Source organism: Rhinolophus sinicus, linkage group LG13 (assembly GCF_036562045.2).
Source record: "Rhinolophus sinicus isolate RSC01 linkage group LG13, ASM3656204v1, whole genome shotgun sequence".
Lineage (NCBI taxonomy): Eukaryota > Metazoa > Chordata > Mammalia > Chiroptera > Rhinolophidae > Rhinolophus > Rhinolophus sinicus.
Genome location: NC_133762.1, coordinates 57,497,123 through 57,523,518, shown reverse-complemented (window position 1 = coordinate 57,523,518; position 26,396 = coordinate 57,497,123). Strand labels below are relative to the sequence as shown.

The 26,396-nt window shown below is 38.5% G+C and overlaps 1 protein-coding gene across 5 annotated transcripts in view; it reads left to right on the top strand.

The window, feature by feature from the left end:
- RALGAPA2 (Ral GTPase activating protein catalytic subunit alpha 2) overlaps positions 1-26,396 on the top strand; it is a 332,722-nt gene that overhangs the window by 53,422 nt on the left and 252,904 nt on the right. For all 5 annotated transcript variants that reach the window (XM_019712539.2, XM_019712535.2, XM_019712536.2 and 2 more), the window contains 4 exons: positions 11,872-11,929; positions 22,560-22,603; positions 24,720-24,897; positions 25,689-25,804. In XM_019712539.2, the coding sequence (XP_019568098.2) occupies positions 11,872-11,929; positions 22,560-22,603; positions 24,720-24,897; positions 25,689-25,804 (396 nt within the window). The remainder of the gene's footprint in view (positions 1-11,871; positions 11,930-22,559; positions 22,604-24,719; positions 24,898-25,688; positions 25,805-26,396) is intronic.

Here is a 26,396-nt window from a genome sequence, read left to right as displayed (position 1 = left end):
ATAAACTTTGTGACTTGGAAGATATGCTTTCTATTTTCTGTCATTCCAATAATTATCTTTAAATTAACAACATACTATTTGAACCTTTTTTCTTCTGATTATCCGTATCAAGAATAAAGCAGTATTTAATGATAACCCCATACTTTTACTTTAACCCCATATGTCTTTTGTACTTCTCAGTTCTTTTAGGCATTTTATATCCAGATTATTTTATTGTAATGATTTTTAGAATGTTGTTTTTCTTATGTTAATCACTTTGAGAATTTACTCTATTTTTTAATCGTATTAACACCAATTATATAAACAAAGCTCACTTTCACAGTGTTTATATCTTTGCACCCTTGTTTTTTTATTGTTTAATTAATCTCTGTATTTGCCGGAATATGAATCACTTAGTATGTTGAGGAAGGGAGGTATGTGGCTGATATACTTCAGCTCTAGAGTATTTTTTTTTAAACTACAAACATGTATAGCTGGTTAATAATTTTCAAAACCATAATCTTTTTTTCCCCTCAAAATTGAGTTTTGGTTGCTTTTCAAACAGGTATACTTTACTCTAGCTGTCTTTATCATATACTATATTCTTAAATGGGCACCTGGTCTGCTTTTGGGCTCCTGTTCTCCATATGTATCTGTATTTTGGTGCCCATTCTGTTTGGCGTGGCTTAAAATGAGCCATTGACCATACTGTCTTCTGGAGCTCAATATTGCAGAAAGAAAGACCGAGGTCGGGCTCACTTTTGTTCCTTTGTGGATAATCTACTATTTCTTTTTAGATTTTATAAGGTTTTTAATTATATATTGAATTTACAACTTTAAATATGTTACGTCTAGATCAGGGGTGTTCAAACTGTGGCCCACGGGCCAACTGCGGCCCACAATCCATTTTTTATTGGCCCGCAGCAAATTCCAAAAGTATATTTAGTTTACTTAAATAAACCAGGTGAGGCAATACATACTTCACCTCAAGTGAGTGGCCCGGCTGTTTGTGTATTTTACCGCATATGGCCCTTGGTGAAAAACGTTGAAAAAAGTTTGGATACCCCTGCTCTAGATAGTTGTTTCTGTTCAACTTATTTAGTTATAGGGAGGCCCTGTGATGCTCAGTGTCCCAGTGCAGGGTTATAGTGGGGGACTCTGTGTGGACTCTCTAGAGTCATGCTTTACATGTGTTTCATTTCCATGTAATATTTTCTGATTTCCAGAATGTTACTTTTTTGTGTATTTGCTTCCTTCATTTTTCTAGGCCTTAAAAATGATTCAGTGGAAGATGAGTGAGAAATTCTAAAAAATTACCCTATTATTCTTATTAATTTTAGCAAATCTATTTCAAAAGGATGAATTTCTATTTCTCCTTAGGATGGTTTTCTCCTTGGCTGCATATTCTAGGCGTGTTCTGCTTTCATGGGAGGGGCCCAAACTCACCCTCTCATGCTTCTTTGCAGTTTCATCTTGCTTTAAACAGTAATTCTTCTAAGTGTTTTGGTTGTAGATGGGATCCTTTACCCTTTCCAGGTTTTCATTGCTTAATGAAGTTCTTTTTAACATTTTAATATTGGTTGATTTCTAAAATACAGGAGGGAGAAATTAAATGTCCCTTCCTATTACATTCCATGTTTCCTTCAGATATCTTTGTCTTGATTTTTAAGTGTCTCTTTTGAAATACTTTTATTCATTTTCTTGTTCGCCAAGGAAAGTACTGCCTTTTGAGTGATGATCAAATCAAGCGGTAAGATTTACCGTAATGTTCGAAAGCACAATTCCATTCTCAGTTGTCTTTTTCAAATGCCCACTCACCAGGTTCTGTGTTTCTACCATATTAGAGTATGAATACCTTCCTTAAACTTGGGCATTTCCTTGTGTTTGTCTGTACACATGAAGTAAAATTAAAGTTCCCTTTGTCTTCCTGTTTTTCATTTTCACTTATTCCTCTATTTGTTGTGTGCAGTGCTTATTAGGAAACGTTATGTTCCAGGCAATATTCTTAATGTTGGGACTATAAGATGGCTAAAAGAGGGTCCCTTCTAAGGAATCCATCTAGCTGGAAAGCCTGCTGGTAAGGATGTGGTGAGAGGTGCAGTTGAAATGGGCCCTTCTCAACAGGTAATGTTTGGTCTTACAGATTGAAAAGGATGTGACAAGATGGAGCTGGGCTTTCCTTACTCTGTAACAGCGTGGCTAGTGATGAGGTAGATAATGGACTGTGTACTCAAAGGGATTCCCTGTGTAAGAAGAAAAGCATTTTTTTTTAGATAAATATGTAGTCTTAGTTTTAGGTAGTTTCTTATTGTAGCTCTATTTCTCTTACATTTTAGGGTCTAAAACAAATGTTGACACTGAGAGTTCAATGAAAGTATGTTGTCCACGTGAGAAAGTCATTTTGATTAAGATTTGAGTGGCCAGGCCCAAGATATTTGAAGAATAAGTTGCTCTCCCTATAGGTCTACCTGCTGCTGGGCTCCTACTCACATGGGTCCTTCTAAAACCAGACTATCCTTGTGGCACAGGCATTCACAGAATGTTCGCTTTAAACCTAACTGCCCAGTTCTCATAAGTTTTCTGAACATTTATAATTCAAGAGGTAACTAAGACTTCTGTTTTTTTAAACCATATGTCATGCGGGGTGGCATGCAGGGTCTCAGCTCCCGCTCCCCACATAAGAACGCAGGACATGGTGAGGCCAAAAAGGAACACCCATTGAGCCATAGATAGGGGAGTCATACCACTATATTCTCGCTGGCGGCTGGGTTGGAGATACAGGAAGCAGGAGCCACACGATCCGCAACCTGCCGTCTGCTTCTCTGCCAGCCAACCTCACTTGCTAGCTGCAATCTGCCCTGCTAACTGCAATCCGCCCTTGCTAGCTCACCACCATCTTCTTGCTAGCCCCCATTTTTGCTGCTAGCGTAGCCACGGCAGTTATATTAGTGGCCAATGGCTCACTGGTTACAGCTGACGGCCAACTAGCTACAGCTGATGGCCATCCAATCAGTTGATGGCCATTTACTACCTGAGCCAACACCTTTCCACGTGAGGCCGAGAGCCTGGAAACGGCACTCCTGGCTCTGTCCCCACACCATACTTTTGTTTTCTTCCTGGTCAGCATTTTCTTTACCTAGCACCCTTCTGTCATGCAGCTAGTTTCAGAGAGAGTTGCTCCCCACATTCTCTACTTTTGGACATAGGTTTAGTTGGTCATTGTTTTAGTATATTGCCTTATATGAGTTAGTATGTAATATTTTCCTTATTCTTCACTGTCCTCTCTTTCTAAATGAAATTGAAATCAAGTATGAATCTACTGGGATGTGTTGCAATAATCATTTTGTAATAATTTGAAAAACAAGCTTCCCATACAAATTTGACAATCAGCAATTTTAAAGTACACTGTGGCGTCTTGTATAAACTCCAGCTTACATTTCACATTATTCCTGGTCATGCAGTAGATTCTGAAGAAAAAAGAACTATGGATAATCAGTTAAAAAAAATGACAGATTCCCTGATGTGCTGATCAGTAGTAATACCTAATTTTGATTTCGGGTGTGCTGTAATGGATTACCATATAGATGCAGCTGAGCACTGAGCATTAAACAGAGCCATGTGTTTTTCAGAAAAGTAATATTTATTCACTCTGTAGCTTTCCTGAATTTTTTTTTTTATTTTACTCTCCAGTGAAAATACAAACAAGGTGTCAATAGCTTATGTGACCATCATAGTATTGTAGCTTAAACTATTGGTTGCAGTAGAAATGTCATGTTGTATTTGCCTCAGTAAAGGTGGGCTTCTTCTGGGTCTTTCTGAGGGACAGGCGGTGGGGACGGAGCCAGGAGTGCTGTTTCCAGGCTCTCGGTCTCACGTGGAAAAGTGCTGGCTCAGGTAATAAATGGCCATCAGCTGTGATTGGATGGCCATCAGCTGTGGCTAGTTGGCCATCAGCTATAACCAGTGAGCCATTGGCCACTAATATAAGTGCCGTGGCTACACTAGCAGCAAATGGGGGCTAGCAAGAAGATGGGGGCTGAGCTAGCAAGCGTGGATTACAGTTAGCACAGAGGATTGCAGCTAGCAAGTGAGGTTGATTGGCGGAAAAGTGGACGGCAGGTTGCGGATTGTGTGGCTCCTGCTTCCTGTGGCTCCAACCCATCTGCCAGAGAGACTATAGGGGTATGACTCCCCTATCTATGGCTCCATGGGGGTTGCTTTTTGTGGGGGCAGAGCCCCAGAAAGTAGTTTCCAGGCTCTTGGCCTCACATAGACAGGTGCTGGCTCAGGTAGTAAATGGCCATCAACTGTGATTGCATGGCCATCAGCTGTGGCTAGTTGGCCGTCAGCTGTAACCAGTGAGCCATTGGCCACTAATATAACTGCTGTGGCTACGCTAGCAAAGGAAGAAGAATGGGGGCTAGCAAGAAGATGGCGGCTGGGCTGGCAAGCGTTTGCGGACAGTGTGGATCCAGCCTCCAGTGAGAGTATAGTGCCGCCAGAGAGAATATAGTGGTATGACTCCCCTACCTATGGCTCCATGGGTGTTCCTTTTTGGCCTCACCATATCCTGCGTTATGTGGGGAACGGGAGCAGACACCCCGCAGGCCGCCCTGCATGACACATGGCGCAGCGAGCAGGGTCCCCCGCATGACACTCACCATGTCCTCCGTTCGTACGTGGGGAGTCGAACCAGAATCCGGTTTGTATAGACTCAGCTCAAGAGGCCACATTTCTAAGTACTCAGTTCCCTGCCTGCTTCTCTGGTTTTTAAATGCATTCCCTCACTCTCCCAGGTCACTTTGGAGGGTCCTCCTGAGTTGGAAGATCAATTCTTCCTCTTTTGACTCCTTTAGAGGAAAGATCTAACTGTGGAAATGATGAAACGCACCTCTGAACCACCTGCCTGTGGGAAAGCCCCAGTGAAATTAGGAGAGGGTGGCATTTGGCCTCCGTGTTCACCTTCGTCACAATCATGTAATATTTATGAAACCACATGTATATAATTCTGCACTAAGCCGAGCCCAGAGGTCACGTCCACTTCTCCTCCAGGGACTTGTAATTTAAGCTTGGTCTGGTGTGCTGCTAAGACCAGGTGTGGTTGTGTAAGAATGAGGCCGCTGCCAGCAACCACACATTACTGTCAGGCTCCCCGTTCCACTTCGTTTTAAATGTTTTGTAATAGTTAAGACGGTTATCTCATGCTGAGGGTGGTATGGAGTATTTTTCCCTCGCTCCTCAAAGTTAAGGAATCACCTGCTTTTATGATTCTTTTGCATGCACAGTCAAAACACCCTGAAGTTACCTATTCCCTATTCCCCATAGTCCACAGTCATTCGCCAGGGCTGTGCGTTAGCCTCACAATGTGTGCCCTCTCCCCAGGGCGAGGGCTCCAAGTCCTCCCCAACCTGGGGGTGAGGGCCTCAGCAAGCACTTCCCAGCCCACAGGGCTGCAATGACCTTCGCTGTCTCTAGCCTATGCTGGTTGGGGAACTGTCCACGTCTTTCCACCGCTGCACGGGGGTCGAGCTCTCCGGCAACTGCTCTTCCTGGTCTTCCTGAGACTGAGTGTTCATGCACAAACTGCTCCACCGCCCTTTGGAGATCTTTGGCCGGCACCGTACCCTGCTTGCTGCGCCGTATGTCATGCAGGGTGACGTGGGGTCTCAGTTCCTGCTCCCCTACATAAGAACACAGGACATGGTGAGGCCAAAAAGGAACACCCACGGAGCCATGGATGGGGGGGGTCATACTGCTATAGTCTCACCGGCAGCTGGGTTGGAGACACAGGAAGCAGGAGCCACACGATCCACAATCCACACTCTGCCCCTTGCTAGCTTAGCCATGACAGTTATATCAGTGGCTAATGGCCAACTGGTAACAGCTGATAGTCAACTAGTCACAGCTGATGACCATCTACTAGCTGAGCCAGCACCTTTCTATGTGAGGCCGAGAGCCTGGAAACTGCTCTCTGGGGCTCCGTCCCCACACAGGCTTAGTTAGCATTTAGACACAGATGGTTGTGTGTGGCTTTATTTCATTGACCTCATAGACTTTAATGCATAAAAATGGCCCTTGCAATATTTGGATACAAAGAGAAGCATCAGTATGGGTGATGTTTCAGCCTTTGAGTTGTATAAGATTCTGTCCATTTGGGACTTATCTTACTAGCTCAAACATTGGGCATGGTGTTTCATATCCAGACATTACTGAGTTTATTTTTGAGTGTCTTTAAAGTCCATCCACTTTGTAAATCTGAAAACTTTTATCCAGAAGTGGTGATGATGATAGGCCTGATCTCAGAACAATAGATCTCAGAACATAGAGATGACTTATGTTCAACCGACAGTATCCAGCTATCTACATGCACATTATCTTGCTGTATTCTTTATTTTTCTTTATATTAAAAAGATGTTTTTATTTGTTGCATACTAAAAAGAGAAACCAAAATCAAGAAAACTGGTAAGTATTTTGGAAAGTTGAAAAGCATGTCTCAATACCAGCTTGGTTTTATGACTAAAGTAAAGATCTGAAGAATAGTGGGCATGCCAAGCATTTATCTAGTGTCAGATCAGACCTACCCTGGATCTCTAGAGTAATTTTCTCAGTGTATTCTGTAAGACATTTTAAAATTAAGTGACAATATGGGATCAGAAGATGATCCTGGAATGTAGCTGGTGTGCCGAGTCCCCTGGGAGGAGAATGCTTGAGAAATTAGGACACTGAGTCTTTGCTGTGCCATTTACTTAAGAAGGAGGCAGAAAAAGTACGGAAAGGAATCAGTGGACCCAAGTTTCTATCAACATGATGCAGCAGGCAACTGATGAGAAACGATGCTAGCAGAGACCATGTCCCTTAAGTAGGGCACACTTCTCTGACGACTTCATCCTGTTAGTATGATGAGAATATTCCAATTAATATTTGAACATTATTGTGGCAGACATAGAGATGTGCTGCTCATATCCCCCTTCAAGAAAGAATTTGCTGCCCAGCTGCAAGGAGTGGATTAGCGGGCAGTCTCAGCTGTCAGTGCCTTCATGTTTCCAGCCATGGTCATCCTTTACTCACTGTGGTCCCCAGCCAGTGCCTGAGTGAGGCAGTGGTACAAGGGCTCGCCATTTTCAGGCACTTGGGGCTTCTCTTCATCTTTGCTCCAGAGTTCCTGGTAGACTGGCAGACACTTGTCAGCTCTGTGTGGTGGTCTAAGGCTCCCTGTCCAATCCTGCTTTCTCATTTCTTTGTCACAGATATCACTCCTCATTGAACCATTAGCACGCCTAACTCCATTGCAGCGTCTGTCTGCCAAGGAACTCAATCTGTAACGGTTATTATTTGTTATCAAACATAATGAACTAACGTCTACAGTAAATTTTTTTAGTAAAGAGAAAGTATGAGTTCAAGAATCATAAAACTTAGGTGCAAACGGAGGCCGTCCTTCTCTCTTTAGTTTGGAGACCGCCCATTCCATCTCCACACTGCTTATTCTGGGCTCTAGAAGTATTTGTTTGGCCTGGCAGCAACCTGACTGCTGAGACCCTTGTCCTTATTCTTGGTTCCAGAGTTGTTGGTTTAGTTGTACTGACATCTTTGCTTGTGGTGTTTTCCCGTAATTTGTAGATAGCTCTCTGGGTTCTCACTCCAGTTTGTGTCATCTTCTACAGCTCATGAAGACGTTCAGGTTTCATTCTGTTGCTAGGACAATGCTCATGTGGGTTCTTACTCAAATATTTGATAGAGAACTGGCTTTTTGTTTTTACTTCTCCTGATTCCTTTTTAATGTAGTGGAACTTAAAACATAACACAGTTTTTATACTTAGTTCCTTTGTGTACTATCCATCTAAAATTCATGTTGTTGTGCATAGATGGCAAGATAAAGACATATTTTAGTTTTTTCCCCTCAAAAAGCAACAGGCCTCTACACAATTTATCGATAGATCTATCCTGCCTGACATTTGGTGTCTGGCCAACAAAGGTGTGGGTTATCCAAGCAGCAGAAAACATTGAGCATCTTGATTTAATAGTGAAGTCGCTTTGTTCTGTGGCGTCAATTTTCCCACATTTGCCAGTATCTTTAACTTTTTCTAATTAGTGGTGCGTATAAATAGTCATAAGTATTTTTCTAACTCTAAAACATACAAACGGTGCATCAGAAGTTTCTCCTTTGACTATGCATATTATCTCGAGCTTCCGTTCTATCTTCTTCATCCTTACCTTCTTAAGAGAACTTCAGCTCACTGCTATCTCTATTTTTTCATCTCATCTTTTCATCTTAAGCTCTCTCCTAGAGGGATCTCGTACACACGCATCTTTAGCTGCTCCCTATATCCTGTTACCATCTAAATCCTGCTCCTGCACTCCAGACCCATATATTCAGTTGTCTAGAAGAACATCTCCACTAAGATAATCCATTGACAACCTCAAATTCCAAGATGTCCAGAATCAAACTTGACATGCTTCCGTTCTGGAATTCCTTCTGGATTTGATATCTTAGATAACTAAGTGTTGTCATTTACTAAGCCATTGGGGAGTCATTCTTGAGTCCTCCAATGACTCTACCTGCCTGTCTTGACAATTTTACCTCCTGAATACCACTATCATATGCTGCTTCTCTTTACCTTGCCAACCTTGGTCCAGGCCATTTTATTCCTCATCTCATCCGAAATACTACCATTGCCTCTGCATTGGCATCTCGGCCTCTCTTCTCAGTCAACTTAAAGTCACCTCCAGCAGGAACCTGTTTAGGACTGTGCACTGCGATGTGAGAACATAAACCCCAGCCTCACCTGCCTCCCCAGCCCCACCTCCTCTCCTCCTCACACCTACAGGCCAAGTGGATCCTCTTGCTGCTGCTGTTCCATTAAGGCACCAAGCTGTCTGCCTCTTGGCATTCACATATGCTCTACCTTCTGTTTCTGTTCTCCACTGGGCTAATTTAATTCTGTAAATCTCAGCTCAAGTGTCCTTTTTCAGGAAGCATTCCATGATGCCCCTACTAAGATGACATGCTTTCCTCATCACCTCTGTAGCACCTCAGACAAACTTCTGTTAGGCATTTTTTTTTTTTTTTTTTCTGAATGTCATTTTCTTTACCGTTTCTCTTGCCCATTAATCATGAAATCCTTAGCAGTAAGAACTAAGTATTTTATTCAGATTTATTTTAATTCTGCATTTCAAATGCCAACCTTGGTATCTAGGATGTAAATATTTTTCACTGAATAAGATTTGATGCATGTACACGCATTTTGTGTGTGTGCGCATGTGTGTGTGTGTTTGAGTGTATGTCAGTATTATCACATAGCTTTCAAAATGTTCTAATATTAGGCTAGATAAACCTAGCATGAGGATTTTCATAGTACAAATGTTATCAATACCAAGAAATGTATTTTGTCCAGTTTTTAGATTTCTACATTTTTTAAAAAAAGGTTGCAAATAAAGTAGAAGGAATTGTAATACCCACGAATAACTTGTCAAAACTTGTCCTAGAGTGAAAAGAAAGTCATTCTCATCAGTTGTTTTTTGGGGGGAAGTGGAGGGGTGAAGGAAGCTGCTTTTATTAGCCGAATACTCTTGTATGTCATAAATTTTTTCCTTTATTGTATTTACCAGTGCAGGGGGATTCATAACTACAATCCTAAAACTTATTTTTAGCTATTAATTTCAAGAAATTCTTGCCATTGATTTCATTTTGTTATTCTACAGAGTTGTTTGCGATCTCATCCTCTTTGTTATTCATCTAATTCCCAACTCTCTTTCTTGTCCAGAGACTAATGATTATAATGGAAATGGGAAGTGGAAGGTGCAAAAGAAGAAACCTGAGGAACCTGGCATTTGAGAAATTATTCTTTGACTATTTAAGCAAGGGCTATATTTCATTGAGATAATATTATCATTTTGGGATTTTTTTTTTTTTCCTTTTTGTATTGTTTTTCTTTAGGGGGATTGAAGTTGGGACAATAATCTTTTGTTTTTAATTAAAGTTTATTGGGGTAACAACTGTTTCAGTTGTATAATTCTGTAATACATCATCTATATATCATATTGTGTGTTCACCACCCAGAGTCAGTTCTTTTCCCATCACCATATAGTTGATCCCCTTTACTTTCATCTACCACCCCGCTCCCCCTTCCCCTCTGGTAACCACTAAATTATTGTCTGTGTCTATGAGTTTTTGTTTCTTCATTTGTTTGTCTTGTTCTTTTTCAGGTTTGTATACCACATGTCAGTGAAATCATGGTTCTGGACTTGTTCTGTCTGATTTATTTCGTTTAGCATAATAATCTCAGGATTCATCCATATTGTCACAAATGGCAGACAACATGGCAGAATAGTATTCCATTGTGTATATATGCTACATCTTCTTTATCCAATCATCTATCGAAGGACACTTTGGTTGTTTCCATGTCTTGACCACCGTAAATAAAGCCGCAATGAACATAGGAGCACATATAACTTTACGGATAAATGTTTTCAGATTTTTTTGGTAGATACCCAGGAGAGGGGTTGTTGGGTCATATGGTAATTCTATTCGTCATTTTTTTTTTTTCTATTCGTAATTTTTTGAGGAACCTCCACACTGCCTTCCATAGTGGCTACACCAGTCTGCATTCCCACCAACAGTGTATGAGGGTTCCTTTTTCTCCACAGCCTCTCCAACACTTGTTACTATTTGTCTTGTTGATGATAGCCATTCTGACTGGGGTGAGGTGATATCTCATTGTGGTTTTTATTTGCATTTCTCTGATGATTAATGATGTTGAGCATTTTTTGTATGTCTGTTTGCCATTTGTATGTCCTCTTTGGAGAAATGTCTCTTCAGGTCCTCTGCCCATTTTTCAGTTGGGTTGTTTTTTTTGTTGGTGAGTTGTATTTTGGATCTTAGATCTTAGCCCCTTATCAGAGGCATTGTTTGCAAAAATATTCTCCCATTCAGTTGGTTGCCTCTGTTGATTGTTTCTTTTGCTGTGCAGAAGCTTTTAAGTTTCATATAGTCCCATTCATTTATTTTAGCTTTTACTTCCTTTGCCTTTAAAGTCAAAGTCATAAAAATGCTCTTTGAACCCAAGGTCCATAAGTTTAGTACCTATGTTTTCTTCTATGCATTTTATTGTTTCAGGTCTTATGTTTAGGTCTTTGACCCATTTTGAGTTAATTTTGGTACATGGTGACAGATAACACTCTAGTTTTATTCTTTCGCATGTGGCTTTCCAGTTCTCCCTGAACCATTTATTGAAGAGGCTGTCTTTTCTTCATTGTATGTTTTTGGCTTCTTTGTTGCAAATTATCCATATTTATGTGGGTTTATTTCTGGGTTCTCAATTCTATTCCATTGGTCTGTGTGTCTGTTTTTCTGCCAATACCATACTGTTTGGATTATTGTTGCCCTGTAGTACAAGCTAAAGTCAGGGAGTGTGATACCTTCAGCATTGTTGGGACAGTAATCTCTTTAAAATATTCAGGGAAACTTGCCTGGGGCAGGTAAAATAAACTTTTACAGGATAAAGTACAGTATTTATATTATTGCAAATAGTTTTTTTCTTTCTTTTCTGAAACATACATACAGAGGGTGCCAAAAAAATGTATGCACGGTTTAAGAAAGGAAAACTATTAAAATTGTAATACTCAATATATACCAATAACAAAAGATGAATACAAGTCACATTTGACTTCTGCAATTGCAAGAGATGCTCAAAGTGGTTACTATCTGTGTCCAGACACTTCTGATTACGGTGAATTACTGCTTGAGCAACACTGACCAAAGTGTCCACTTGTATACATTTTTTTGACACTCCTGGTATGTATAGCAAGTAGTGTACGTCTATCATGAAAACGTGTAATTTCACTTATAGTTTATTTTCTTTTTATATCTTATGAATTATTTTGTTTGTTTTATAGAAAATACTGCAGTTTCTACCTGAACGAATTTTCTTTCGATGGCATTACCAGAGTATAGGTAAGAATAATTAAATAAGTTTTAAAGTAATATGTATTTCTTCTAATTGAATTTTCAGTAATGTTTTATGTAATTAACACTGTCAGGATAGGTTATATAGCAAGGAATATTAACAAGGGTATGCTAATTAAAACCAAGACAAGTCCAATTCAGACTTTGGAGGAAAATAAAATATCTGTCTGTGCTCTGAAAGTGCAATTTAAAATGTGGTTTATACACCAGCAGCATCAGCCTCAATAACAGAGCTTGTTAAAAAAATGCAGACTCTCAAGCCCCAGCCAGACCTACCGAATCGCAGTCTGCATTTTTAACCAGAGCTCCAGGGGATTCCCGTGTACAAAAAGTTTGAGAAACATTGATCAGGAGAATTTTTCTTAAGTAATTTTACATTTTTCCTTACAAACATATCTTGTCCTTCAAGTCGTTAGCATTGACTCAAGATCATCCTGTTTGAATGCTGTAGGATCTGGCAGCAAGAGGGAACTTGAAATAGAGCAAGTTACCATCACTGCCCTTTTTGTCCAACTCTTAACATCGGACAAGATTTCATCTCAATTTAACATTCATGGAACAACTGGAGTAATTTATGGTATTGATTGTGAACTTCATCTTCGGTTTACAGAGTGTCTGGTTTAGTCCTTCTGCCTTAGAACACTGACGCTTCCTACAGTTTTTCTTCCTTACCAGATGGTCATATTTGAGGAGAGTATAGCCTTATAATGGAATCTTAATTGTTTGCCCATTTATTCATTCAAATATGTATTGAGGGAGAGACATTTGTGTGCAAAGTTCTGGGGAAAAAACAAAGAATATCTCACCATTTTTGTATAAGCCGATTGCGTTGTGGAGGTTAAATGAGAAAAAATAATACAGTGTAATTGTCACTATGAAAGAAGTATAATGGCAGCAAAGAAGAAAAGTTGAATAATTCTATTCAAAGAATTTGAAGAACACTTTAAGAGAGGTAATTTTAATTTGAACCTTGAAAAATGAGTGTGGAAAGTGTGGAAAGAGCTTTCTAGGTAGGAAATCAATATGTAAAAGACATGGAACCAGAAAGAGAACATGGCATGTTCAGTGGATATTCCAAAATTCAGAATCCTAATTTTAGTTTAGGATTATTTATGTGAAAAATGTAACTGACCCTTATATAAATGAAATTATTTCAACTTATATGTTATAAATGTAAAGAAAGTGAAGTATATATGTATAATAAAGACACCTATTGAACTAAATGACTAAATCATTAAAGATAATGCCTTTGGCTTTAAATCTTTGAAATATACGAAGAAAGTTTTCCTTTAAATTTTAGAGAGTTGTCAGTAGAATTCCTGCCTAATCGATGCTTTGACCTTCTATATTTAAATAAAAATAAAAATAAACAAAATCAAAGGCTAAGTATAATCTAAAGAGACATCATGGGTATTTTGATGCTCCGTAGTATAGCAGGGATGGATGACAATGCGAAATAACTACATACAGTATTTTTTATCTGTGTTCGATAGAATTATTCAATTCTGGTTATGTCATTTGTATGAAAACTATACTCATACTCTTCAGATAGTACTTTAAAATGTCTGAAGACTAGTAGGCCCCTCTCAGCATGAATACATTTATTAGAAGTATGTGTGGAAATTAATTTGCCATTTGTATTGTGAAACTTTGTTCATCTTGTAGGCATTATGTGGTATTACTTTAATTCTGCCTGCTACCACATGGTTACTATTAACATTGCTGGACAAATAGCTTTTTACCCAGTTTGGTAGCGTCTTACTGGGAACAGTGACTCCTGGATTGGGATTGCAGAGTACTAGCTCTCTTGAGCCATCATAAGAGCAGATGTTTTTTATCTAGCTTGTCTAGTGTATAGAGTAAGCTGGTTCTAGCACATGATCAGAATGAGTCATGTTTCAGAATGCTGAGGTATGAGCATTTGCATAAAATCATCCTTATTATTGATGCTTATATACTTAGTGCTTGAATCAAATAGGCTCTTTTCAGAAATACATTTTTGCATGATTTATCAAACTGGGTAGAAATTTCTTTTAGGTCCATATCCCTTTTATGATGATCTTCAGACTAGATGTGATTTGGGCTGAGAATTTTTCAGATTTTAGAATGGGAGTGTGGTACATTGATGTACACTGAATATTCCCACAATGTTACTGTCTATATATAACACCCCCAGGGATTGGGGCAGCACCCTGTAACCTGTAGCCTAAGGTATGAATATTCATCACCAGTGGGCTAAATAACTAAACCCAAAAGAGCCTCAGTCAGGTTAGTCAGGTATTGCCGCCACATGAGTTCAGATCAGGTCAGTTTCTGTTCACTAATGAATTACACAAAAACCTTCAGTTTTCATAGCTTTTTGGATTTTGAAATTGCTGATGAGGGATTATGGATTTGTAATTTTACACATTTTTTAACATACCTCATTGTATCTGTTGCATTCTTTCCAGTTTATTTGGAATTGTTAAAACCATTACTATTTGTACTCATGGTCTTGACTAAGTTAGTTGTAGAAACTAAGAAACTAAGAAAATTCAAATTTCAAGGGAAAGAAATGTGCCCTAAATATCTCCTTAGCACTGGCATCTTGACTCCTGCACAACTTCTGACGCTAGGGCAGGAAGCTTTTTACTAGCCATTGCTTGACGTTCTAGGTATCTAATACTCTGTATTTTAGATTTTTTTACATTGGCAGCACTGTACAAACAGCTCAGTAAGGTTTCGTAACTTTGGTATATCAGAGTCTCACAGCTGTGTTCATGTCAAGGTGGGGGGATGTCTTGCTGAGTAGCGTTCATAATTGTTGCACATTTTGTGTGCCATCTTGAGAATGTCTGAGCTTGAATTAGACCAACAAACAAACATTAAATTTTTTGTTAAACTTGGCAAGAATGGAAGTGAAATCAGGGACATGTTAGTCCCAGTTTGTGGGGATAATGCCATGAAGAAAATGGCAGTGTACAAATGGATTAAACATTTTTCTGAGGAGAAAGAACACGTCACTGATAAAGAGAGATCAGGGAGGCCAGAACTGATGAAAACATTGCAAAAATTTGTCGAATTGTATGTCAGCATCGTCTGCTGGTTGTGAGAAGCATAGCAGACCAAGTAAACATTGATAGAGAAACAGGAAAATCTTCACTGAAAATCTCTGCATGAGAAAGGTACATGCAAAAATGGCCTTGAAGGAGCTCACCAATGGACAAAAGCAAAGTAGAGTCGAAGTTTGCCAATACCTTTTGGAGAAGCAAGATGATGTTTTGGGCCATATTATCACTGGTGATGAAACATGGGTGTACCAATAAGACCCTGAAACAAAGCATCAAAGTGCACAAATGGGAATCAGCCAATTCTCCACGACCAAAAAAGTTCTGTCCAAATCAAGAGTCAAAACGATGTTGCTAACCATTTTTGATATCAGAAGGATTATTCATTATGAATTTTTACCAACTGGACAAACTGTTAACCAAGTTTACTATTTGGAAGTGCTGAAAAGTCTACGTCAAAACGTTATATGAAAATGACCTGAACTTTTCACCAACAATTCATGGGTCTTGCATCACGACAGTGCACCAGCTCACACGGCACTGTCTGTGAGGGAGTTTTTAGCCAGTAAACAAATAACTGTACTGGAACACCTTCCCTACTCACCTGACCTGGCCCCCAATGACTTCTTTCTTTGCCGAAGATAAAGAAATATTGAAAAGAAGACATTTTGATAACATTCAGGACATCAAGGGTCATACGATGACAGCTCTGATGGCCATTCCAGAAAGAGTTCCAAAATTGCTTTGAAGGGTGGACTAGGCATTGGTGTCAGTGCATAGCTTCCCAAGGGAAGTACTTCGAAGGTGACCATAGTGATATTTAGCAATGAGGTATGTAGCACCTTTTCTAGGATGAGTTCGCGAACTTAGTTGTCAGACCTCGTAGATACCTAGTATTCTCTACCTAATAGGAAGAACAGTGTTGTATACACTCTTAAATTAAATGTTATTCTTTTAAATTAAATGTTATTGCAGCTGGTCGTGGCCAAGGTACTCTGAAATACTGGGTTAGAACCATGAAGCTTAGTTTATACCACTGATTCAGTGTGCTTCCTGTTCCACACTGCAAATGACAATGTTACTAAGCATAGAAAGTGAAAATAAGAGAAAATCCTATATTCTACAAGTTTTAAAAGTTCTTGGACCTACTGAATAGTCAGATTTTATCCTGAGAAGGAAGAAAGTAATTTACAACATCATCTACCACAGTGTTTGAAATCTGTTTCTTATCGTCTCATCTTGTTTTATCTGCAGCAAAGAGATACTCTATTTTTATTAAAACTGTTTTTAGACGGAAAAGATAGTCTGTAAATTTCTCTTTGTTTAAGGTTTTTAATGCTTGCTCCTTGCTATAAATCATTGAATGAGAAAGCCTTACAGTGTGGAATGAACACTGGTGCATTATGCCAAACATCTAGAGATACTGCTTCATATGGTGTTTAGAGAGTAAGAAGAATCGGGGAATAGCTGACACAGCACTCATCAACTCTGTGATGTGTGCTAACGTGCTGCTCAACTATTTGTAAATTTTCATTACTGATTACAAATGGAAAAATTTTGTTTATCAAATTTTTCCTAAACTCGTTTTTAGGTCAGTAAATCATTGTGTATAAAGGTGGCCGCTTGAAGCCCTATCTGTGTCATAATGAGAACTGACATGGAGTGAGATGACAAAGAATGGCACATCACCAAACCAGGGATATTTGGTGCAAGGCCAGGCTGTGGCAGCCCTTCATGTGCCCATGTGTCATCAGTAAAGGACTCAAGTTATATTTGTGTTTACTTTAAGAGTGTTTACTGCCCAAAAGACTCTAAAAAGTAGATTTCCTATCCCGTTCCGTGTACAATGCTATGCCTGTATTCAATAAATGTGTGCTGACTGGGTGGAAGGATATACAGAGAGTGCCAAAAACATGTATGCACATTTTAAGAAAGGAAAATACTGTATTAAAATTGTAATACAATGAATGGTGCTAGCATTCATTTCATTAACATCGTATTTTGAGCGAATGTCATACTACACATTGCTACCGTAATTCAATTCAATTTTGAAAAGTAATGCATAGATAACATGTCTTAAAATGTGTACATTTTTTGGCACCCCTGGTATTTTATGTTAGAGATGTTTTATATTAAAAATAAGTAACCCTTGGACTTAAAGGACTGGGCTCAATTAGTGGAAAATTCACACATGTACAATACCTCATGTGTGTTTTTTATATATGTCATAATTGAATCTAGTTTGCTCGGTTAGGGTTTTCTTAATACATAGTATAAAAGCCAAGTAATAACTAAATTGCAGATTTGTTTGTGATTTTTTTTAAGGATGTCTCTGGCCTTATGCTTTGGGCTACTCAGTGACCCCTTGTTGCCTGGGATGTGAACAAGACTTCTGAGCAGCTTCGTTTCCCAAAGGTTTTAGGGCTCACTGGGCTCTAACCTCTTCTCAGGAGCCGGATGCTGACAGCTCTCCCTGGGCCCTTCATAGCCAGACCACACCAGAGCTCACTCTTCCCCAAGCAGCAGGGTCTTCCCATACCTTTTACACTAGGACTCCCTCGGAGGTGCATCACAGCCAGGCTGAGTGAAACCCAGGGACGCCGGATACCTCTGTCCACCAGGGGACGACGGGGCTTATGTCCCCCTCACCTCACTCAGTGTCTTCCCAGGGTCCTCTCTGGGGTACTTGTACCGTCTTTGTGCTCTGTATTTCTTCCCCTCCTTCCCACTTTCTGCCCCTCCCTTTGGAAGCCTTCTTCTTGGATTAAGCAACGGTCCTACAGCCTTAGCCTGTTGCTTTCACCTCCTTGCCTCCTGAAGCCTGGCTTGTCTCTGAGACTCCTGTGTCTTCTGCAGGGGTCTGCAGGTGAGATCATGGTCTTTCTTTTCTCCAAGGCCAATTCCAGGCATCACCCACTACCCCCTCAGTGGAAACCCCTGTCCCTTGACTATGCCACCTTGTCCCTCCTTGTCCCTGCTGCCATGTCTTCTGATCTCCTGCTCACTTCCTTGTTTTTTTTTAATGCCTTTGTCCTCACCCAATCCTTTTTCTTTATGCCAAGTTACCCATCAGCCCCTTGATGCCCTCACCCTCTGTAGCTTTCTGACTTCATTCGTCTTCTGGATCCTTGTCATCATGTAGCCCTTTATCTGACCACAACCTCCATCCTCCTGACCTTTCACTCATTTACTTCCAGGTTACCTGCTCTGTTTTTTTCTTTTTAAAAAAACAGATATTTCTTTGTAGTGTAATTGACATACAGTAAACTGTACATATTTAAAATGTACATTTTGGTAAGTTTTGACATATACCCGTGAAACCATTACCACCATCAAGATAATGACATAGCCATCACTCCCAGAAGTTTTCTCATGATTCGCTCCCACCCTCCTCCACCTTCCCCTAGTCCCAGGCAGCCACTGATCTGCTTTTTGTCACGATAGATTCGTTTGATGTTTTTACACAAATAGAATCATGCAGTGGGTACTGTTTTTTTTGTTTGGCTTCTTTCACTCAATATAGTTATTTTCTTGGTGCATATATTAATCGTTCATTCCTTTTTATTTCTGAGTAGTACAGTATTCCATTGTATGGCTATACTGTCCTTTGTTTATCCTTTCATTTGTTGATGGGCACTTGGGTTGTTTCTAGATTTGGCTACAAATAATGCTACTGTAACTATTCGTGTACAAGTCTTTGTGTGGGCTTGTGCCTACCAACTCTTGAGAATGGAATGCCTGAATCATATAAAGGTATATGTTTAACTGCTAGACTGTTTTCCAAAAATGTTGTACCATTTTACTTTCCCACCAGCAGGATAAGCATTGAGTTACTCTATGTTCTCGTTAACACGTAGTATAATCAGTCTTATTATTTTAGTGGTAGTGGTATCTCATTGTGGTTTTAATTTGCATATCTCTAATGACTGATGATCTTGAGTATCTTTTCATATGCTATTTGCCATCTGTATATGGTGAAGTACATGTTCAGAGATATTGCCCATTTTAAAAATTGAGTTGTTTGTTTTCTTAATATTAGATTTTGAAAGTTCTTTACATATTCTAGATTTAAGTGCTTTATCATATATATATGACTTAGAAATATTTTCTCCCCATCTCTGGCTTCTTTTTATTCCCTTCATAGTGACCCTCGAAGAGTAGAGGTTTTCAGTTTTGATAAAGTCCAATTTATCAATTTTTTCTTTTATGGATTGTGCTTTGATGTCTAAGGAGTCTTTGCCTAACCCAACATCACAAAGATCTCCTATTTTGTTTCTACAAGTTCTATAGTTACATGTTTCACATTTAGACCCTTGATTCATTATGAGGTAATTTTTATTAATTTCAAATTCCTCCAGTAGGCTGCTGCTCCCTTGTGTTTATTTAGGTATTATAGTATATTGTTATATAGATATTATAGTGCCAGAAGTTTCTGTGTTCCTACTCCACCAGCAGCTTTCAGCAGACCTTGCACACCAGCATGCCAGAGGGTGTTGTTTCTCTGCGTTTTTGCCCCTTTCCTGGTGGTATATATACTGCCATTGCTTATTGTTTGGTTTGTGGCATGATATACAGAGGGAATTTTCTTACTTAGAAAGGATTTTATAATGTTAAATTTAGATTCAAGCTATCTTTGTGAACTTGTGGCCTTAAAAAGATCTTTGCAAGATTGTTCCTTCATCAGGAGAAATTATCAAGAATGCAGTTCTAGCAATTGAAAATGAGATAAGCAAGAAAATAGATTTTGAAAATATTAATGAATTTGCTTCCATTAAAGCAAGGAAAGCAAAATTATAGTACATTTTGTGTTATAAATATTTAAACTAATGTGAGTTTTAATAATTTTCAATATTGAGCCTTTTCATTTTTCAGTATTTTTTCAACACTTAATGTTCTGAAAAAATTAACCATTGAAATACATAAAAATATGTATTCTATATTTTTATGGTATACAGCTTTTCTTTTATCTCAAGCTCCAATATATGGCTTAGCTCAACTCTAGTACTTAAAATTTTAGTATTGTTCATCATGGATTTTTTGCATTAATTTTGATTTTTAAAACTATTGTATTAAAATATTTATTTTGATTACTGATTTTTTTTTGGTGCCTCGTTAAATTTTGTGCAGAACCCTCACTCTTTTCATCCTAATCCCAGCCTAATCTGCCGCCTCAAAAGTAGTAAGACTTACATTCGAAGGACATTTATAAAATATAAGTTAGCCAATAGAAGTTAAAAGTTTATAGAATCAATTCAACTAATTAGATTTTACTTATTCATTTATTTTTTTTTCACATGAATCAATATAGTGGCAACCAGTAGGGTTGAAGAGATGGGGGTGGGTATAATCATAGTTTGGATGAAGAGTTTAAAAATCAAACAAGTATGATATATATAGAGAAAGGATATCATAAGGATAAAGTTAGAGTAGAAATATCTTTGCAAATTTAGGGTCTTAAGAAATACCTAAAGTGGCCAGACAAGGTTCTTAGGTACTTATCACCAGTTCTCATGTTGAAACCTTTTGCTATGTGCCCTCACTGCACAAATTTGTTCTTATTTAAAAAGAGTTCCTTAGAGAATAGCTGATGCCCAATGTCAGGGGGAAAATGTATTTTCCACATACCAGACACTATTCTAAGTATTTATGTATATTAACTCATTTAAACCTCGTTAACAATTTTCCATGGTACGCACTGTTGTTATCCCATTTACAGATAAGAAACCTCAGGCATGGTGAGGTTAAGCAACTGACCCATGTTACACAATAATTGCAGAACCTAGATTTGAACTTCAGCATTCTTGCTTCTGAATCTGGCTTGTAACTGCTAAGCTATAGTGCTTCAGATATACAAGATTTTCTGAATACAACAGGACAGAATACATCATATATATATAAAATCAGCTTTCTATTATTGCTATAACAAATTACCAGATTACTTTAGAAAGTCGGGAACTGTTGACAGATATGGTTCAGACATTCTGTATGTCTCTTTGTGAAGTCTGTCCTTTTTATATGTATTTTTCTTCTCCCTGGGTATGGAAGAGTGGATATAGACAACTATGGGTAGACCAGAAGTTAAAAATATTGGATCTGTTCCAAGAAGGGGAAGGACTGACGAGCCCCAGTGGTCACACACAATGACCAGGAAAAAGTGTTTCTGAGAATGTGTTGTAAGGTGATGGATTTGCCAGATGTCTGAGAGGAGAACAGTCTATGCCGACTTTATCATAAGTCTCCGGCGAGGTGAAGTGTCTGTTGGCCCTATCAACCATCATGAGGTCCTCATAGGCATATCGGAGCAAATATTAAACTGAGGCACACCAGATTTTCCAGGAATGGATGAACATGGAGGCAAGGGACAAGGCCCCAGGTTGAGGAAAGGTGTGGGATAAAATAGTACCATGAGCACAGACGCTTGAATCTTAGCTGTGAGCGAGTCTAGCCCAGTAAATGCTGGCTCTAGACTCAGAATTACCCATATGGTTTGGTGACAGGAGAAGAGGAGGGAGGAGGACACTTTAACTTCCTTTACTCAATCACAAATGCTTAGTGATTCAGTGCAGTAACCTAGTCATAACTATGGTGAGTTTTCCCATAGCCCCAGTGTTAAGTGTTATAAACAGTAGAGCAGTTATTAAAGGTTCCTTCACACAGCCAGTGATTTTGTTCTGGCTCATGAATTCCTGAAGTGTATGCATTTAACTAACATATATGTATCTATCCACATAGATATGACCTGTAGCAATCGTTGAGGCATTGGCTTTATTTCTTGGTAGAACCGCTCTTTGAAATACATGGTGGAGTAAATGTGATTTGATACCAATTTTTAATCTTTTCTCAAAAAATTTGATTATAAGAAAAGATACTCTTGCCTAAGACTTCCAATATATTTTTATTTTAAAAGATTACTTCCTTTTTTGAGGTTAAGTCGTGTTTAGAGGCTATGTATGATATTTAGTTGGGGTTGCCAAGCCATTTCCATCTAAGGGCATGAACACATTTATAGAATAATAGGTAGTATGTTGCCATTTTCATAAGAGAGACACTTCTAATCACAATGGGCTGTAGTACCAAACTGTTTGCAGTTGACTGGTGTAGTTCTGAGTAAACCTTGATTCTTCTGCTTGACAGTGACCAAAGAACTATGCTGGACCGAACCCATAAATGTGGTTGTCATTGCAAGGAAAGAAAGATGCTGTCCTGAATATTTGTGAAATGTTCTTGTAAAAATGTCTTGTGAGCAGTAGTTTTATATTATTTTTACCTTTAGAGATTTAGAAAATCATTCATTTTATATGTAGCAAGAGATATTTTGCACATATTCCACTGTGGGCATCTTTTACCATCAATCATTTAAAAGAATTTTGAAGAGGTTCATACTCAAAGTGCTTTTATCTTCAAAACATCTCCTTCTGTGACATTGCTTTGCTTCTGAAGGTCAGCCTTCTTCATTTTATTTTTTAAAAAACTATATCTTTTGTCATAACATTTTTTTCTTTCTAAAACTGATGTTTTAAAAATAGAACTTGAATTTACATACTCTATTTCTGATTATTTTAAACTTTCAGGTTCAACTTTAAAGAAGCTTCTACACACTGGAAATTCTATTAAGGTACTTATTTAAGATAAATGTGTAATGGCATTTTTTTATTACTCTTAAGTTTATTAATGCCATAAAATGACAAAATTAGGCCATTTAAAACTAATCTTTAAAAACCACTTGACTAAGTTTTTACTTTTAATTGAGAAATTACGTTACAAATATTTTTAGAGTTTTCTTACATCATAACTTATTGTGATAGACATGTTAAATATTAGTAAGAGAAACTGGCTTGGGATTTGGAGTTTGAAATTCTAATTTTGATTCTGCTGTGTACAGTTGGGGAAACCATTGGCAAGTCACTAACTGTTCTAGTTTTACTATCGGAAAAAGGAATGGGTTGAACTTGTTCCTCTCTAAACTTCAGAGTTAATGTGCCTGATTCTGTTCCCCCCAGTAATCTTGTTAAAATTATAGTTGTCTATGAATTATTTTTGCTGTTTTTGAGCAAAAATTGTGGAGGAAAAGAGCAGCAGAACCTTACTCTTGAATATTTGTTTGCAGCAGATTGGTCTTGTAATTTAAGTCAAAACTAGCTTATTTTAAAGTGAATATGCCTTTTATAATTACAATGTGATGCAGTGATAAGATGCCACTAAAACATAAGTGGCAAAAGAAACCAGCCTCGGATGTGTGTTTTATGGAAGGCAATTCACCTGTAGTTCATTAAGTTATGTGTGTGCCTTTAATAAGCTAATACATTTTTGGTTTTATACCAGTTTATATAATCGTAGCCACTTGAAATTGGTATGTTAAGTATCTCTTACATGTTGAAAAAAGGAGGCGAGCTATTCCCAGCTTCACAATAGATTCTATATTTTGTCCCTCCTATTTTAATTAATACTCAGTCTTACAGTTGAAACCTATCAGTTTATTTCATGTTTATTATTGGCCTTATTTATATTTAGTCATCTCCAGTATAGTTAACATAAAAAATTGAAGACGTGATAGAATTTTGAAGAAACTTTCCTCTTGTTAAATTTAATATAATTTGGTTAGATATACATCAAGCCATGTCACTTTTGTCTGATGCTGAATAGCATTATTCATTCAGCAATGTCACCACTTATTTTACCTGCTTGTGGAAAGAACAGTTGTGAGTGGGCATGGAGGTTTGTGCAGAGCAGTGGTGAGTCCATGGGCATGTCTGAAAGTGCGCTATAGAATCCACTGTTAGTGGGATTATCATGGTCACCAGTCTTAGTGTATTTGACTTCTGTGGGGAATCAGCCAAGCCCTTCCTTCCTCCCTCTCTTCCTTTCTTTCTTCCTTCTTTCCTTCCCTTTCCTCCAAATGTTCCGATGTTTAAGAACATTATAAATGTGCATATTTTAGTAACGTGACATAAATTCTGTCAAAAGCACAGTGCACATTTGGAGGAAGATGATCTTTGCATTGTTTTCATGGATATTGTGTTCCCCCAAAAATAAGACCTATCCTGAAAATAAGCCCCAGTTAAGATCATCAGCCAGATGGACACATTTAGTACATTATGATGAGGTTACAGAAGATGACATGACTGTATTTGAATAAATGTAGATTGTTGTACATGAAAAAATAAGACATCCCCTGAAAATATGCCCTAATACGTCTTTTGGAGCAAAAATTAATGTAAGACCCGGTCTTATTTTCTGGAAAATGTGGTATAAGACCTGGTCTTATTTTGGGGAAAATACGATAATTGAGTGTTGATGATATGGGCACCATGCCTTATGGCATCAAATATGGTTAATGGGAAATATTTATATAGTGCTTACTGTGAGCCGGGCACTATTCTAACTCACTTAATCCTACACTAGTACTTTGTGATACATTTTGTTATCATCCCTATTTTATGGATGGGGAGAATAAGACATAGAGAAGTTATGTTGTTCTCCACAGGTCACAGCTAAGCTAGAAAGTGGCAGAGCCTGCGTTTGAACCCAGGCACTCTGGCTCCAGAACCCAAACTCTTAACCCTTGTGCTGTATTGCAGCATCTTCACTTGTCACTAAGTGAAGAACTTGGTGTAGCACTTTAACTATAAACCTTTCACTTCTAGTTGTTCTTTCTCTGAACTAATGCTACATTGTAATGAATTTCTCCAAATACATGTTTTTAATTTTGTTGCCTTTAATTTTGTTTTTAGTTACGATGTGAAGGACTCAGGCTGTTTCTTCTGTGGCTTCAAGCACTTCAGACAAACTGTGCTGAAGAGCAGGTGCTGATTTTTGCTTGTCTTGTGCCTGGTTTCCCAGCGATCATGTCCTCCAGAGGGCCCTGTACACTGGAGATGCTCATCAGTCCGAGCCCTAGTGCAGCTGACGGTGAGTGATGTGAGCAGATCTTACAGGTTGAAATGACTCGTGAAGTTACACTGAGGAATTCCTTGGCTTGCCATTTTCCTGGGTAGAAATCTTGATTTCAGAAGAGCGTTCTGAAGAGGAATTATTCCTTTTTCATATTCACAATAGAGTCTTGCAAATATTAGAATTAAAAGACTTGAAACCTATTTTATATGAAATGATGACAGGAGAAATTTATTGAGTGGTGGAAACAGGAATGGAAGACAGATGTTGGCAATAGCAGGAAGTAGAGAAACATGGTATGTCTGGGGTGTTTTTGTGGCTGTTAATGAGATTTAAATACACTATCCCAAACTACTCTGTTGTCCTCCTTCACTGTTGTTTCATAAGTGGACGTTCATCTCAGCCAGGCTATTTTTTTTGCCAGCTGTATATTTTCATGTAGCATTCATGGAAGAGTAATAGTGCTTCATGGGACTATTAATGGCAGCCACTTGTATCCTGTGAGTTTTCAAGGAACTTGCCTGTTAAGGCCGTTGATTTATAACTGCATATCATTTCATTGCCAAATGACAGGTATTTGACAGGTATTTGATAGGTATTTGACAGGCTGACCAGAGCAGAATTTGGAAGGGAAAAGAATGGTCCAGTGGGAGAGGGCTTGGTGGGCATCTGCGTCACACAGACTGCAGGCTTGGTCTGTGTGAGCAGTTTAATGGATGGAGAGATGTATTTTAATAGAGGCCAGTTTTAAAAACCCTGTTTAAAATTTAACTTTGATGAAAGAGCTCTCATTATTTTCCACTCTGCAGCAAAGATATATCCAGAAGAAATCACTCCACTCCTGCCAGCCATATCGGGGGAAAAGATCCCTGAGGACCAAACATGCTTTTTTCTTCAAATACTGTTGAAATATATGGTTATTCAGGTAAGAACAAGTTGTAGATAATTCAGTGATAGTCTTATTCGCAGTAGGAAAGAGAAAACATTGTCTCTTTTCTTCCTTTTTGTCCACATATTCCGTTATTTCTTTTTCTTTAAGGTGGTTTTATGTGATATTTCACTAAATATAGAATATGTCCCACGTCACTTCAGCAAAGATCAGGCATACAGACTATTTTGTGTGAGTGTGTTTATAAAGGGAAAAATTCAGTTCTCCGTCTGTGTGTCTCCTTTACTTTCATATTATTACCACATTCACACGGAACACTTCACTTACGACACTTCTGGCCACCAAATGTGGGGGGATTTTTTTCCTCCATAAAGCAATTCTTTTCCGCAAGAATTGGGTATCCTACAATTTATCTCAATTCTGAAACTATCTACCTGGGGAAAGCATCAGATCCCACACATTAACCTCTCAGTCCCATGAGACTGTTCCCATCCTATGCAGATGCCAACTGCAATTAGTAGGTCTCCTGATAACCCCCAACTTCTGTCCAGTTTGGCTACAAATCAGAGGTTCCCACAGCCCACTCCTCATATTCAATTAATTTGCTAGAGTGGCTCACAGAACTCGG